The sequence below is a fragment of the Ursus americanus genome, chromosome 17 (assembly GCF_024610735.1).
Source record: "Ursus americanus isolate L20-20 chromosome 17, mUrsAme1.1.p, whole genome shotgun sequence".
Lineage (NCBI taxonomy): Eukaryota > Metazoa > Chordata > Mammalia > Carnivora > Ursidae > Ursus > Ursus americanus.
The window spans coordinates 7,861,797-7,877,817 of record NC_142143.1 but is presented as its reverse complement, the minus strand read 5'-3'; the positions used below and the strand labels follow the sequence as shown (position 1 = coordinate 7,877,817).

At 37.3% G+C, this 16,021-nt stretch overlaps 1 protein-coding gene and 1 long non-coding RNA gene across 8 annotated transcripts in view; one reads left to right on the top strand and one right to left on the bottom strand.

Annotated features, from left to right (window-relative positions):
- XPNPEP3 (X-prolyl aminopeptidase 3) overlaps nucleotides 1–16,021 on the top strand; it is a 72,612-nt gene that overhangs the window by 7,826 nt on the left and 48,765 nt on the right. For 5 of the 6 annotated variants that reach the window (XR_015727083.1, XR_015727082.1, XM_087868676.1 and 2 more), the window contains exon 2: nucleotides 8,204–8,320. Coding sequence is in view for 3 of the 6 variants with exons in the window: in XM_087868676.1 (XP_087724802.1) it covers nucleotides 8,204–8,320 (117 nt within the window). In the remaining 3 variants the exon portion in view is untranslated. Of the gene's footprint in view, nucleotides 1–8,203; nucleotides 8,321–9,194; nucleotides 9,333–16,021 lie in introns of those variants that run through there. The other variant, XM_045780103.2, reaches the window with a different exon arrangement.
- On the bottom strand, nucleotides 8,625–14,572 carry LOC148108623 (uncharacterized). 2 transcript variants are annotated; one of them, XR_015727084.1, is made up of 3 exons: nucleotides 14,370–14,572; nucleotides 9,164–9,292; nucleotides 8,625–8,824 (listed from the first exon to the last, which is right to left on the bottom strand). It is a non-coding gene; the product is annotated as an uncharacterized LOC148108623 (long non-coding RNA). The 2 variants fall into 2 exon arrangements; XR_015727085.1 differs by having other exon boundaries at nucleotides 9,195–9,292; nucleotides 14,370–14,566.

Sequence of the window (16,021 nt, the reverse complement as noted above, 5' to 3'; positions counted from 1 at the left end):
AATTATACACTTACATATTCAGTATATATTATTGAATGCCTGCTTTGTGCAAGACACGGTTTTAACCACTGATGTTTAATAGTATTAAACAAGAAATTGTGATTTTCATGGTTTACATTATAATAGAATATAAATAATAAAGAAAACAAAATAATGTGATATGTGCTTCCCCTCAAAAAAAAAGAAAACAGTAGTGTGATTGGGGCAGAGAGCTACTTCAGATTGGTTTTCAGTTCTCTACAGTATATCTACATGTATGTATGAATGGCATACACATGATTAGATTTGCCTGTCATTGAAAATAATAACAATAATGATATAATACTGAACATTATTTGAGCACTCTCTTTAGGTCAAACTCTACACCAGGTGACTTACACATAGTTTCTCATGTATTTATTAATAGCATTCCAGCAAAAATATTTTGTGCCCATAAGAAACCTGAGGTTCTTAAAGATAAATTTGTCTAAGGCTCCCTAGCTTATTAGTGAACAGTCCGTTATTTGAACTTGGATCTGTCTGATTCTAAATTCTACTCTTTCTACTCTATTGCATTTCTTGAACCAGGATTTAAGAGTTCAGGTTTTAGACATTCTACAAATATGTATTAAGAATCTGTGATACTGGGGCGCCTGGGTGGCACAGCGGTTAAGCGTCTGCCTTCGGCTCAGGGTGTGATCCCGGCGTTATGGGATCGAGCCCCACATCAGGCTCCTCCACTGGAAGCCTGCTTCTTCCTCTCCCACTCCCCCTGCTTGTGTTACACCCTGTCTCGCTGGCTGTCTCTATCTCTGTCGAATAAATAAAATCTTTAAAAAAAAAAAAAAGAATCTGTGATACTGATAGGCGTTAGAAAATAGAAAATTCTGCTCTCAAGGAATTTATGTAAGAAACACTGAAAAACTAACTTCAGTAGAGTGTGAAGATATAACACAAGGATTTGCTTCTAATTATTCCCCCTCTCTTGATCTTGGCCCTTCTAGCTGCTGTACCATTTTCTCTGATCTCTTTGCAATAAAACTTCTCAAAATTATTGTCTCTGCTTGATGTTTCTGCTTTCTTCCATCCTATTTTATTGGCACGCTCCAGTTTGGCTTCTAAGACTACTCAGTCTTAACTGAGATATAATTGACATATATGTTTAAGGTGTACAGTATAATGATTTGATATATGTATACATTGTGAAATCATTACCAAAAGAAGTTTAGTTATCATCCGTTACTTCGCATAGTTAAAATTTCTTCTTGTGATAACTTTTCTTTTTTTTCAAGTAAACCCTGTGCCCACTGTGGGCTTGAACTCACAACCCTGAAATCAAGAGTCTCGTGCTCTGATTGAGCCAGCCAGACACCCCATTTTTCTTGTGATAAGAACTTTTAAGATCTTTGTTTTTAGCAATTTTCAAATATGCAATGAAGAATCATTAACTATGGTCACTATGTTATACTTTACATCCCCCAGAACTTTATAACTGGAAGTTTGTACCTTTTGACCACCTTTACCCATTTTGGCTTTCATTTTTTATATTATACTAAAAGTGTTCTTGTGCGGGTCTCCAGTGACTTCTATGTTACCAAATCCCGTGGTTGTCCTTTTGGCCTCCTTGTATTTAGCAGCACTTGACACGGGTGAGCACTTCCCTCTATTAAGACACTTGTTTAACTTCCTAAATACCACATTCCTCTAGTTTTCTTCCTTTCTCCTGTGCTTTTCCTCTTCACACTAAAATAGTAACTAAACTTGATCTAAGCAGTCTCGATAGGTAGTATCCAGTCCCAAAGCTTTAGATACCACATTTGTGCTTCTGAAATCTTTATATATCTAGCCTATTATTTTACCCCGGAACTTCAGATTGCCTATTTGTACTCTTGGAATATCCAATAAATATTGGATATCAGTCTTTGCAATTTCATTTAATGGTGCAATCATCCATCCTGTTATTCAAGCCAAAAAACCTGAGAATCCTCTTAATTTCTTTTTTCTTTACTCTCTGCATCTAATCAAAAGGCAGACTGGTTGACTTTTGACCTTCAAAATATATCCCAATGTAATCACCAGGAAATAAAGTCAAATAACAAATAATCTCTGCCTTCCAAAAGTTTATAATAGACTGGCAAACTAATTAGGAATTATGTGCAGTGTCATAGGTATGAAAACAATTAAGCATGGGAGCATTGAGGAGGGGCATTTGCATCAGAATCAGCAAGGATGGAGAATTAGAAGGCTTCCTAGAGTAAGTGATGTTTGAGCTCATGGAAGCAGAGAAAAGCCATTTTAGACAAGAGAACTGTGTTTTCAAAAGTAAATACTGTTAAAGTTCAGACTACATAGCTGGGGCTCTTCAGGTGTGGCTGCAATAATGTTTTTTAAGGATTATTAGGCCGGAGGAATGGACAGGGGCCAGATCATGAAGGGTGCTAAGCTAGAGTTTTAAGTGCATTGTGAAAGAAAATTCTAGGTATATAGTGTTAGTGTGGGAAGCTGGAAAGTTAAGGACAGATCCTGAATTTAAACCTGAGTTGGTTGACAATACCTTTGAGGACATTGAAGCAAAGGACTAGAGGGATCACTTTGGAAGTAGTATAGCTATAGAGGATAAACTAAAGAAGAAGGACAAGATCCAAGAAAGGCAGACCAGTTAGGAGATGTAGTAGTCCAGGTGAATTGAGGAGGGTCTGTACTAATGAAATGGCCCTACTTTGAATCAAATTGGATTTTAGAAATAGGACTCAACATACCAGTTTCGCTACCGACTAATTATGGGACATTTGGGGAAAAAATTGTGTTTTACTTAAATGTAGGTAAAAGTATTGTTAATTTGCATCTGTTAGACTTAAGCTTACTGTGCTAGGAAGTGGTCCAAAATAGAAGGATTGGGTATTCTGGTATTATTTCATCTGAACATAAAAAAAGAGAGAATTGGTTAACTTTTTACATTCAGTTATTTTACTGCCAAGACAGTAATGTAGACAATGTAGTCCAGTGGTCCTAGTTCTGTCTCAGTAATTCTTCATCTTGGGCAAGTTTCTTAACCTTCCTGTGTACCTGTTTTTCTCATCTTTAAATGGACCGTATTATAATAACATCTACCTCAAGCATTTGTGCTACTATTTGTTTAATGAAGGGAATACCAATAAATAGAAGTGGTTTCAACAAAAAAGTGATAATACTGGCTGTCTCAAGGAAGGGGTACAGGGTAACTTGGGGAAAGATGTGGGAGGAAGGCTTTTCCCTGTAAATCTCTTCTATACCTTTTGAACTTTGATCCATATGAACATGTTACCAGTTCAAAAATTAGTTAAAAATTTAGAATTGTACTTAATTCACACAGCTGTATTGATTAAATAAGTTAATACATGTGGAGTACTTAGAATACTTTCTGCAATATAATGAACAGTAAATGTTAGCTGTCATCATTATTATCAATGATGCTGGGATTTGAAAGTATTAAATACACTGTGCCTCTACTATTTCTTGTAATAAGGAAAAATGGAGCTGTATCCTATATTCTGTAAGCTTTGATTAGGACAAGAGTTTGCTGGGACGCCTGGGTGGCTCAGTTGGTTAAGCGTCTGTCCGGCTCAGGTCATGATCCCAGGGGCCTGAAATCGAGTCATGAGTCGGGCTCCCTGCTCAGCAGGAGAGTCTGCTTCTGTCCCTCCCTCTCCCCCTGCCCCTCTCCCTGCTCGTGCATGCTCTCTCTCTCTCAAATAAATAAATAAAATCTTTAAAAAAAAAGTTTGCTTACAGGTGAAGAAAGCTCAGGTAGTTCTACTAAACTCCTAATTGTATTCCTTTTCTTCATAACACTCCATCCCAGTCACTCCACCAGCACGGTCTTATACATGGACAGTTCAACCCATTATCATCTCCTCCTTGTGCCTTTTCTACTTTCAGGAAACACAAACGTCAAGAGTCAAATAACTAAAAACCAAAGTGGGCCAAAAGCTACTATTTGTCAGGAAAGGTCATTTCTACAGGTGTTTGCAAGTAACACTGTAGGGAATCGGATGTTTGGTTGAGGCAGGGGTTGGTCTCAGGATCCCTTTATGCTCTTAAAAATTATTCAGCATCCTCACGTCTCTCCTCCTCCCAAACTAGCGCTTCCCTCAGTACAGAGATAGAGCATTTTAGTGCAGTGTTTTCCAGTGGCAAGCTGTAACCGTAGTAGGTCATGGTGTTAGTTTCCTGAGGCTTCCATAACAAATCACCACAAACATGGTGGCTTAAAATAATAGAATTCTCTCATGGCTCTGGAGGCCAGAGGTCTGAAATCAAGTGTTAGCAGGGCTATATTCCTTCCAAAGGCTCTAGGAAAGAATCTCTTCTTTACCTCTTCAGCTTATGGTGGCTATTGGTGTTCTTGTGGCCACATCACTCTAATCGCTGCCTCCATGGTCCCATTGCTTCCTCCTCTTCTGTTTTCTCGTCTGTCTGAAATCTCTCTCTGCATTTCTCTTATAAGAGCACTTGTCATTGAATTGAGGACCTACCCAGGTGATAAAGGATGATCTCCTCATTTCAAGATCCTTAGTTATATCTGCAAAGACACCTTTTCCAAGCAAATTAACAGGTTCTGGGGAAAATGACGTGGGCGTATCTTTTGGGGGCCACCATTTAAGAAATTGCAGTAATAAAATCATTGTGTACTGAGAAACTTTTTAACGGAATAGTGCAGACAAATATCAGTCATGGAAAGAATAGTATTTAATGAAATTTTTCTTAAAGATTTTGTGTATTTATTTGAGAGAGAGAGTGGGAGGAGAAGCAGAGGGAGAGGGACAAGCAGACTCCACACCGTGTGTGGAGCCCGACGCAGGGCTCCATCCCATGACCCTGAGATCACGACCTGAGCCGAAATCAAAAGTCAGACACTCAGTTAACTGAGCCACCCAGGCACGCCTAGTGAAATTTCTATATATATCATATTTATATGTCTGTGTATACTAGGTTACCATGTAAAATATACTTCTTACTGTGTCTTGGTTTTAAAAGGTTGAAATCCACTATCTACTAGAACTGCATTATTTCACAGGTAAAGAAATAGTGCAAAGGAATTATGTAACATGTCAAGATCACATAGATCATAGAACTGGCACTTTTTTCTGCTATACCATGCCACCTTTAACTCTTCGTCTTAGATTGCCTTTCAGAGTGCACGTTTATTTCCCTCATTTTTCTCTATACTTAACTCATTTTCTTTTTTTACTTTTTAAGATTTTATTTATTTATTTGGCACAGAGAGAGAGAGAGACAGCAAGAGAGGAAACACAAGCAGAGAGAGTGGGAGAGGGAGAAGCAGGCTTCCTGCTGAGCATGGAGTGGAATCTGAGGCTCAATCCCAGGACCCTAGGATCATGACCTGAGCCGAAGACAGACGCTTAATGATTCAGCCACCCAGGAGCCTCCCCCCCCTTTTTCTTCTTATTATAAAAATTTCAACATGCAAGTAGATAGAGTTACTGTACATAGTGGACTCCCATGTACCCATCACCCAGCTTCAGCAGTTAGCAACTCATGGCCAGTCTTCTTTCATCCAAATGCCCTTTCATGCTCTCCCCAATCCACCCCACTCCCATGTTATATTGAGACAAACCCAGATTGTATCACTTCGTCAGTATTTCAATTTATATCTCTAAAAGGTAAGGTTCTTCCTTTTTAACATAACCACAGGGGTGCCTGGGTGGCTCAGTTGGTTAAGCATCTGCCTTTGGCTCGGGTCATGATCCCGGGGTTCTGGGATTGAGCCCCACATTGGGCTCTCTGCTCAGCAGGGACCCTGTTTCTCACTCTCTCTCTGCTGTTCCCCCTGCTTGTGTGCACACTCCCTCTCTCAAATAAATAAGTAAATAAATAATTTAAAAAATAACAACCACAACACTATTATCACACCTTAAAGAAGTACACATTACTTCCATAATACCATCAAATATGCAATTATTATCCAAATTTCCAATTTTTTTCATAAATGTAATAAACAGTATGAGTAGATACTTGTTTTACAATTTGTTGCTTGAATCAGGATCCATATAAGGTTCACATAGTACAACTGATTGATAATAATTTTTAAGGTTTTCTTAATCTACAGATTCCTCTTTCCATCTCTTACCACCCCTACCTGCTATAAAATTTATGTGGAAGAAACAGAGTTGTTTGTCCTGTAGTGTTTCCCATGTTAGGACTTTGTTGATTGCATCCCTGTGTTGTCCTTTGGCAAGTTCCTCTATCCTCTGTATTTCTGTAAATCTCTTCCCTCATCTTTGTTAAGCTTTCAATGTATATAGACTGGGTATATTCCCTAACATGTATTCTGTACATTTTCTAAAGCTAGATTCCAGGACATACTTGTTTTTCCTTTTTCTCATTTTTCACTATTCTTAACTGTATTTTCATACTGCCTAGAAACCTTTACCATTCTGTCTTTTTAATCATCCAAGAAGCTATAATTTTTTTCAATAATCCTCTGTAAATTTAATTCACTTAACATTTAAGACTCCTAACTCACCAAATGTATAGACCTCATTCATACTACATAATCCCTACAAAAACCTTTAACTTGATCCAGACATCACATCCTCCTGTTGTAGCGATTGTATGCTCACAAGAAGATTGTATAGTACTGATTGTGTTGTTGGCATCAACAGAGAACACCTACTGAGTAACAGGGTGGAGGGATAAGAGCAAAGATTTTGGAGTTTAATAAACCTAGGTTTGGGGGGGGCCTGGGTGGCTCAGTCAGTTAAGCATTTGCCTTTGGCTCAGGTCATGATCCCTGGGTCCTGGGATCAAGCCCCACATAGGGCTTCTTGCTTCTTGCTCAGTGGGTAGTCTGCTTCTCCCTCTGCCCATCCCCCTGCTGGTGCACTCGCTTGCTCTCTCTCAAATAAATAAATAAAACCTAAACAAAAATAAAAACAAAAAACCCTAGGTTTGAACTCCAGCTTTTCCAGTAAGGTGTAACATGGGTTCTTTGAGTCCAATTCCTTGTTTGTAAAAAAGCAATGATGATGGCAATTAAAATCGTAATTCCGTAATTTGGTATACATGCAAAGCCTTTAACTGTCTGATCCTTACCTTTCTAATCTTTTCATCTTCATCCAGCAACACTGACCTGAAACTCTCTTTTCCCCCCTAAACACACACACACACACACACACACACACACACACACACGCACGCACAGTGCCTTCTATGCCTTCCCTTTCGTAATCTCATTCATAATACCTTCCAGACCCATTTCTCTTTCAATTGACTGATTTTTTTTTTTAAAGATTTTATCTTTAAGTAATCTCTACACCCAGCATGGGGCTCTTATTTACAATCTGGAGATCAGGTCACATGCTCTACCAACTGAGCTGGCCAGGTGCCCTTCACTTGACTAATTCGTATTCAGAGTAGGCATCCCCTACTTCTACACTCCCACACCAACACCTTTTGTGTGTTGCTCTGTGTTCCCCAGAGCGCTATATGCCTATCTTTGTCCTTGTACCCATCCCACAACATTGTATTAGTCTCTATGCTCTCGAAAAACCTTGTGAATGAATCCACCATGGCGTTCACCATGTAGTGTTACAATGTCGTTTTGTCTCACCTCCACTAGACTGTATTCTTTAAAGACCACAGCAAATAGTCCTCATTCTTATGTTTTTTTCTACCATGTGTTCCAGTCACATACTTAAATCTATTGAATGAATGCTAATAATAGTGTTTGTTGTATACCACGATTAAGCATTTTTCATATATGATTTAACCTAGCTCCAACATTTCCAAGATTAAATGAGATAGCATGTGCATATTTTCTCATACTTCACATATTCTCAATAAAATGTTAATTTTCTTTTTTTGCATTTTAGGATACAGCTTCACACTACCTCTGTGAAATACCCTTACCCCTTACTTGCTTTTGTTTGTTGCCTTCTTTCCGTTCCCATAGTTCCTTATTCATACCATAGTCATACTCTATGTATATATCCCTCTATTAAACTGCAGTAGACTAAGTTGCTAAGGGTAAAAATGATCTCATTCCTGTATTCCTAGGGCCCAACACAGGTCCTGACTGGCACAGAGGAAGGACCATATAAATGTTGAAGGAGATACTAACTTGCATTTTTCTAGAGCATCTAACTGCTGGAGATAGATAAATGTATACATACTGTGAGGACTTTCTAGATTATTGTTCCATTTCACTTTATTTTTCCTTCAGGATGCATGTCATGTTCTCAGCGAAGGTACTCCCTCCAGCCCATCCCAGAGAGGAGAATTCCAAACCGATACTTAGGCCAGCCCAGCCCCTTTACACACCCACACCTCCTCAAACCAGGTAAGCCCTTTTAACTATAGTAACTGTCTCTCTCTTTAGATGTTTTACTTAGAACTGTGCTACCCCATAGAACTTTTTACAGTGATGTAAATGTTCTAGGTCTTTGCTGCCCTGTGCAGTAGCCACCAGCCACAAGTGGTTACTGCATACTTATAACGTTGCTAGTGCAACTGAAAAACTTAATATTTTATTTTAGTTAATTTTAAACTTAAAAAGGTACATGTAGCTACTGGTAGTATGCTGATGGCACTATCTAGAGCAGCAAATAAGATTCAGAATTATCAATGAAAAGTATGTATTTCAGGATATTTTAAAAGAAAAGTTACATTACTATCTAAGACAGTTGCTAGATCAATCAAACAATTGATTCCTTGTGATCTGCTATGTTAAAGACATTTTAGAAAACATGTTTTTCTTGGGGCGCCCAGCTGGCTCAGTCAGTGGAGCATTAGACTCTTGATCTCAGGGTTGTGAGTTCTAGCCCCATGTTGGGCATGGGGCCGACTAAAAAAAAGAAGAAAGAAAGAAAACATGTTTTTCTTGAGAGTCATAAATGCTCATTTCATTTAACATAAATATTGCAATGTAGATTACACTAGATTTCCAGATTGATTTTCATAGCTTTGAGAGGTGATAACAATGATAAAAAGGCAGTTAAGGGGTGAACTTTGGTAAATGAATGCCATCCCAAAGAGGTAGGTAGGGCAAAACAAATGCTTTGTAGAAAAAGCAGTCAGATTTTCAAGGGAAGTTAATTGTTGCCACTGCCTTAGGAAGTTAAATCTGTATTTACTATGTAAGCATATATACCAATAATCTAAATTGCCTTTAGAAATACGTTACTCTTTCACTATCTCCACTCAGTGAATGATACCAGTGTGTCTCTCAGTGAGGGCTTCCTTTTGCTGATTCTTCATCAGACTGGAATTCCTGCTGGGAAATCGGCTGAGACTCAGGAAATGCAGCTCACCACTGAAACACACAAGAAATCAGAGTTTTTCAAAGCTGTAAGGTAAGCTTACTAGCAATCCAGTTAGTAGTAGTTTAAGTATTTCTCTAACCTGTCAACCTACCTGTAGCCTCATTAAAAAAAAAAAAAAAAAGTCGAATTGACATTGAGTTTTACCAGCTTTGAAAATTATTGATTTCTCGTGGTGAGATATTTTTACGTGGTGAGCTGCATTTTCTAGGCCTTGAAACTAGTAATCATTACTGTCAAGATGATGGCCTCTGTATCCAAACTGTTGGCCATGTTATGTTATGTGCATGATAACTGTATAAAAAATTATTTTAAGTAATTATATACACATACATATTCATAAATACATGTATTATGTTCATATCAGCGATGGGGGAAAAGAGATGTCTGTCTTAATTTTTGCTCTTCTGGACATAGGGTTTTAGACATTGGGGTAAGAAGGAATAGAAGTAGATGGAATTTTAAAACAGAATCCTCAGTGTTAAACCAGGTATACAGTTGTTGGAGGCAAAAACTATATAAGTATCCAAAGTATTAATCATTTGTCTTTTTCCATGTACACATGAAAGTGTTAAAGTGATTATGGAGTGGAGAAAGAGTAAATTATTGAGAAAAAATAAAAGGCATATAATATTTTTTTAAAAATTTCTTTCACAGAGGCAGTCATTCTGTTAGTTTGGAGTATAAAATTATATCATGATACTTGGTTTGCTTCAAAGTGTTTCATGTTTGGCGTAGCTATTTTCCTAGTACTTGTAAGTACTTAAAACTTTTGGGAAATATCTCATCCTTTCTCTAATTATTACACAAGGTCCATATATATTATAGAAATATTAGAGAATACAGGTAAAAAAAATTTTTTTAATTACTTGTAATTCCACCACTCATAGGAAACCACTATTGAGATTTTGGTATATGTATCTTTCTAGATTTATTTTTTATATAGAACTCTGTGTGTGTGTGTGTGTGTGTGTATACACTTTGTATACCAATCAATTATTTCCTAAAAATAAATTCTTAGAAATAAAATTACTGGGTCAACTCTTTCTGAATTTTGGGGAGCTATTTCCTCTGGATTTCTCCTGGCCATATCCACCCAAGTTTCCTGAAGCAAGAGTAACCTGGAAAATATTCAGTAGAATGGCTCAGAGATAAAGGATTCTGATCTAGCTGTGCTACTACTGCTTGAGATGGAAGTAAAAAATCAGACTGACTCCCCCCAAGGTCTTCCTAGTGATTTCTAAAACTTATTTCCTTTAAGTATGTATGTATGTATGTATGTATTTATTTATTTATTCATTTATTTATAAGTAATCTCTATGCCTAACATGGGTCTTGAACTCGCAACCCCAAGATCAAGAGTCACATGCTCTACTGCCTGAGCCAACCAGGCACCCCCCCCATTTCTTCTTTTTTACATTGCCAACCCGGTGCTAAGGACTGTGTCCGTAGAGACAGAAAATGTCAGTTCGTCCTCCTTGATCACTAATATGTCCACCACTTATCACCCAAGCGGGAAAAAAGGATTCCATGCGGGAAGGCAAGTGGCCTTCTGAGCTATATAGTGTTATGAACTATGAATCCACTTTTTATAGTATCTGTGCAAATAGATACTTACATAGTTCCTGGACATTGCCACAGGAGTAATGCAAAACACAACTCACATAAACACTGCAACTTATCAGAGAATAGGAAGAATTACTGCCTAATGAATCATTATTTCCAAGAACCTATATTTCTAACATTGTTACATTCCTTGGCACAATTAATTTTGAAATACATGATATAGTGTGTAGTGCTTTAAGAAAGGGCTATTCAGAGTTGGGCTTGTCAGAATGACTTGTCTGACATATCCAGAACCACTTGTTTTTCTTTCAACTACAGTATTGAAGAGATTCTTTGGGAAGTGTTCAGAATACAGCTGTGTGGCCCACAATTGGAGGGAATGCTTTTACCATTTGCCTGTTTGTCCCTTATTGTCAAACATAATGGCTGAGGCTATGCAGTTACTGTCAAGTAAAATATTTAAAATGATGAAAAGGTTGGTTCTAGAGTGGGTGCTAGATAATAATTCTTGAATCTTCTTCCCTTAGAAGTGTCAAAACCAATTAGGTTTCCATCTTTCAGTCATAGTTTAGTTGTAGTTCTGCCTTGAGCAAGGGATGAATTTCTTTTTAAGTTTTGTTAAAATGGTTGACTTCAATATCTAAAAGATCAAGATTTATTTTGGTGGGGTAAGATTTTTATACTGTTTAGAATATTAAAATATATGTCCAAGAAATGACAGAAATTCCAGGTAGTCTGAATCTGCCTAGACCACTGGGTGAGGTTTTTAAAAATATACATACATGCCATGATCCTGTAGACTTACTGAATCAGAATCTCAAGAATTCAGAAGGGCTTAGGCCGTGTGTTTTGAAGAACTCCCGGGTATTTCTGATGCACACCACTTGACTAATGGGTACTCATTCAGGTGGGTGCATGAGATGCCTAAAGCCAGATCTTTGGCCACAGGCCACGTTTTGAAGCAAAGTGTGCCTTCCCCATGCCTCTCTTACGTCCTCATCCCCAAACACTCAGTTCTTAAATTCATTCATAGCTTTATCATCACCACCATCACATGTTTACTGAATGATGACCTGACGTTTATGTAGCCATTTCAAAACACTTTTTATAGGTTACACCTGATGAGCAGAACAGTAGTATAAAAATGTTTTGTACTCTAGAGGGGCACCTGGGTGGCTCAGTTGGTTAAGCGTCTCCCTTCGGCTCAGGTCATGATCCCATCATCCTGGGATTGAGTCCCACGTTGAGCCCCATGTCGGGCTGCCTGCTCAGTGGGGAGTCTGCTGCTCCCTCTGCCTCTGCCGCTACCCCTGTTCATGCTCCCTTGCTCTCTCTTTTTCTCTCTCAAATAAATAGATAAAATCTTACCAAAAAAAAAAAAACAAAAACATTTTGGGACACCTGGGTGGCTCAGTTGGTTAAGCCTCTGACTTCAGCTCAGGTCACGATCCTGGGGTTCTGGGGATGGAGCCCTGCATCGGGGTCCCTGCTCCACAGGGAGTCTGCTTCTCCCTCAGCCTGCTGCTCCCCCTGCTTGTGCTCTTGATCTTTCTCTCTCTCTGTCAAATAAATAAATAAAATCTTAAAAAAAAAAAGTTTTATATTCTAGAGATTTTAAATTTAAGTTCAGGGTCTACTTTTTTTAATAGATATTTCACCATGACGTCTACCTGTGGTTTTTTTTTTTAAGATTTATTTATTTGAGAGAGAGAGAGTGCACACGTATGAGCAGGGGTAGGGGGAGAGGGGCAGAGGGAGAGAATCTTCAAGCAGACTCCCACTGAGTGCGGAGCTTGGGGGAGGGGGGGCTCAATCCCACAACCCATGAGATCATGACCTGAGCCAAAACCAAGAGTCAGAGTCTTAACTGACTGAGCCACCCAGGCGCCCCTACCTATTTTTTAATAAAGTAAAATATTTTCTTTTCTCACTTCCTGTGTACCTATGAAATTTAAAAAATAACCACATATTTGTACTGATTGTGCATTTTCCTCTTGTCTTCACTTTCTGAAGTAGATTTTAATGCAGAATAAAGACTGAAGTGGTTACATATATAAATTTACAGGTGAATAAACCTATATATTTAATCTGTATGTGTGGTGTTTGTTGATTACTCATTTCAAGTTACCATTATACTGATTATTAACTTATAGAAATTCCATAAACTGCCATCTAGTGCAGAATTATGGAGCATTTCTCCATTTTTTAATGCTAGGAGAAAAGAATATTTGAGATATAATAATTCCTGGGGTTTAAATACTGATACATTAAAAATAAATGACTTTTCTATTTCTCTTTAACCTTTGTGCATATTTCTCATTCATATTGAGAAATTCTCTGAAGTAAAGATTAGCAAGAATCTGCTCTAGACAAGAATCAGGAATCTTAAAAAGAACTGAATAATAAAAAGCTTCTGAATCACTTGAGACAATTCTTATTGTGGGAGAAAGCCAAAGACTTGCAAGGGTTCTATGTAAATCATTACTTTAATAGGGATAGTGGTTGTCCATGTAAATTTTACTCTTTCAGTGTCCTCCCTGGCTTTGAATTACCAGAATGACAACATCTTTAAGTGTAATTCTTTATGTTGGTAATAATTATATCTAATATTTATATAGTGCTTACCATTCCAAGTATTTTAACTTATTTAATCCTCCTGACAACTTTGAGGAGTAGTTGCTATTATTATCTCTATTTGACAGATGAGAAAACTGAGTCATAAAGCAGTTTGGTAGCTTTCTCCAAGTCACTCAGTAAGTTGTTGAGCCAGGATTGCAACTCACAAAAGTCTGACTATGAGTCCATACTTAACCACAAAACAAAACGAAACACTTGTGCCAAAGAATACTATCTGGAATTTCTGGAAAGTCTGTTTTTGTCATAAGGTTTTTAATAAGAAATTCACCTGAGGGAAGTCTTAGTGTAAAAGGTATTTCAAGTTTAGAGTAGTATGCTTTTTTGAATGGGGCGAAATTTACATATCATGCATTGCACAGATCTTAAATTTACATATCATGAATTGCAATTCAGTGAGTTTTGACAAAGGTAGACGCCAATATAACCCACACACCTCAGTCAAGATATAGAACGTTTTCATCATCCCAGAAAGTCTTCTCCCCTCCAGTCAGTCCCCCCCTCCATCCTTAACCATTGCTCCAGTTTCTATCAACATAGATTGTTTTACCTCTTCTTGGAATCATACAGTATGTACCCTTTCTGTCAGGCTTGTTTTCCTCAATATATGCAAATAAAATCTATTTTCAGTATTTTTTTATTGTTTATTTGGTCATTTCATTTTTTTCAGAATCTATGTTTTACTTTATAAAGGAAACATTAAATTTTATCCCCATTCTCCAGCTACATAGTAATAGATCAGTTTATAAACTACTTTCTTGCAGACAATACCTAATATTAAACAGAATTCATTTTAGGAACGCTGGTTCAAAATCAGACCATATTAAAATCCTAATCTAGTTATTTTTGGGAAATAATTAAAATACATACCTAAATTGTAGTAAAGACTTGCATCTTTCCATCCATTTTCAGTCTTTGTAAAATTTGCCTCTTTGGGTTTTCTGCTTGGCTGATTAAATATGAAGAACATTTTTCTTATTCTCTTGAGAGGTCCAATCCTGAATGTCCTAGAAGAGCTTTTCCTCTTAGCTGTAGAGTGTCAGAATTGATTGAGACTTTGCTATTTGCAGAGTCCAGATTGTGACATGTAGGCATTTGATTGGTAAAGAAGCTTGTTAGAATAGCCCCTCCAGCCTTAATTGATTCCACATGGTAAAATACTAACTTTGTTCCTTACTGCATTACAATATGACAAAGTTACCAGAATGTCTATTCAAATACAGTTTTATTGGAAGAAATTCAGGCCAGATTGACCATTACAATTGTTAGTTTTATGATCAAAGACCATAACAACTGCCAGGTTTACCTGTAGGGTTAAAGTTCATTACTTTATCACAACTTTGTTATTTCCTCCTTCAAATAAGAAAAGATGTCTTTTTTCCTTGGATAATTTTTTTCATGACCAAAGAGTTCTTTGTTACTTTGGGATTTCAGAAGTTTGGAGGCATTTAGTTAATGATCACTTTACAGCATTGATGATTCGTAAGCTTAGGAAAATGTAGCCAGTGTTTTAAATGTTTCTCACGTGGTCATTTGTATGAAATTGGATTTAGGAGGGAGAGGAATATCTTGAAGGAGGTAAAAGATAGTTTTCCAATCCTGTTTTGATTTCCAAACAATTGTATCTTTTCAGAAGTTACTTTCCAGTATATCTCTGTATATGCTTTGTTATTAATGAGAACAGGAAAGAACACATAAATTAAGGTCATTAAAATTGTGAATTTTCTTATTTCCCAAAATTAAAAAAAAAAAACACAGAGAATGAATTGATTTCTAATTTAGTTTTATTACGTGGACTATAGCTGTGAAGAAACCAAAAGCAAAGCACGGGAAAGGGAGAAAGGAGAAAACAAGAAGGAAAGGTTGGATGATCCACCAATTATAACTAGCCTCTGCTTTTATAAAAGAGTATTTACTCCTTGGGTACATTGGGAAATTTCCAGTGTTGGGTAACAGTGGCAGATTTAACATGAATAATTATCAGAGAGAGAAATAGTTAAGCTTTTCCTGAGCTCTGGTACAAAGTTCAGTATTCTGGCCACGAGCCCTAGAGGACTCTTAGCCAGCTCAATCTGGGGAAGAAAGAAATGCAGTGTGAGCTCTTCTACGACTGACTCTGTTGGCTTCCTTATCTTATTTCTTACCAACTTCATCAATAAAGTATAGATTTTTTTTCTCTTGTAGATAAATAAAAGTTAATATTTTATTAATGGAATGCAAACTATAGAGTTTGCTGGAGAGATAAACTCTACGTAGGTAAAACAACTAGGCTGTTCCAAGGCAATGATAAACAACTGAGTTACATGTACTGAACATGAGTATTAAGAAAATTCAAAGATCTTTGACCCAGCAATGTCTGTCCTGGGACTATCCCATAGAACTAAAAGCACCAGTACATAAGGCATAAAAGTACCAGGATATAAGTACAAAGATGTTTATAAAAGCTGAATAGAGTATACATGCCCACCGGTATAGAAATGGACCAATAAGTTATGATACATCACCCCAAGAAGTATATGGAG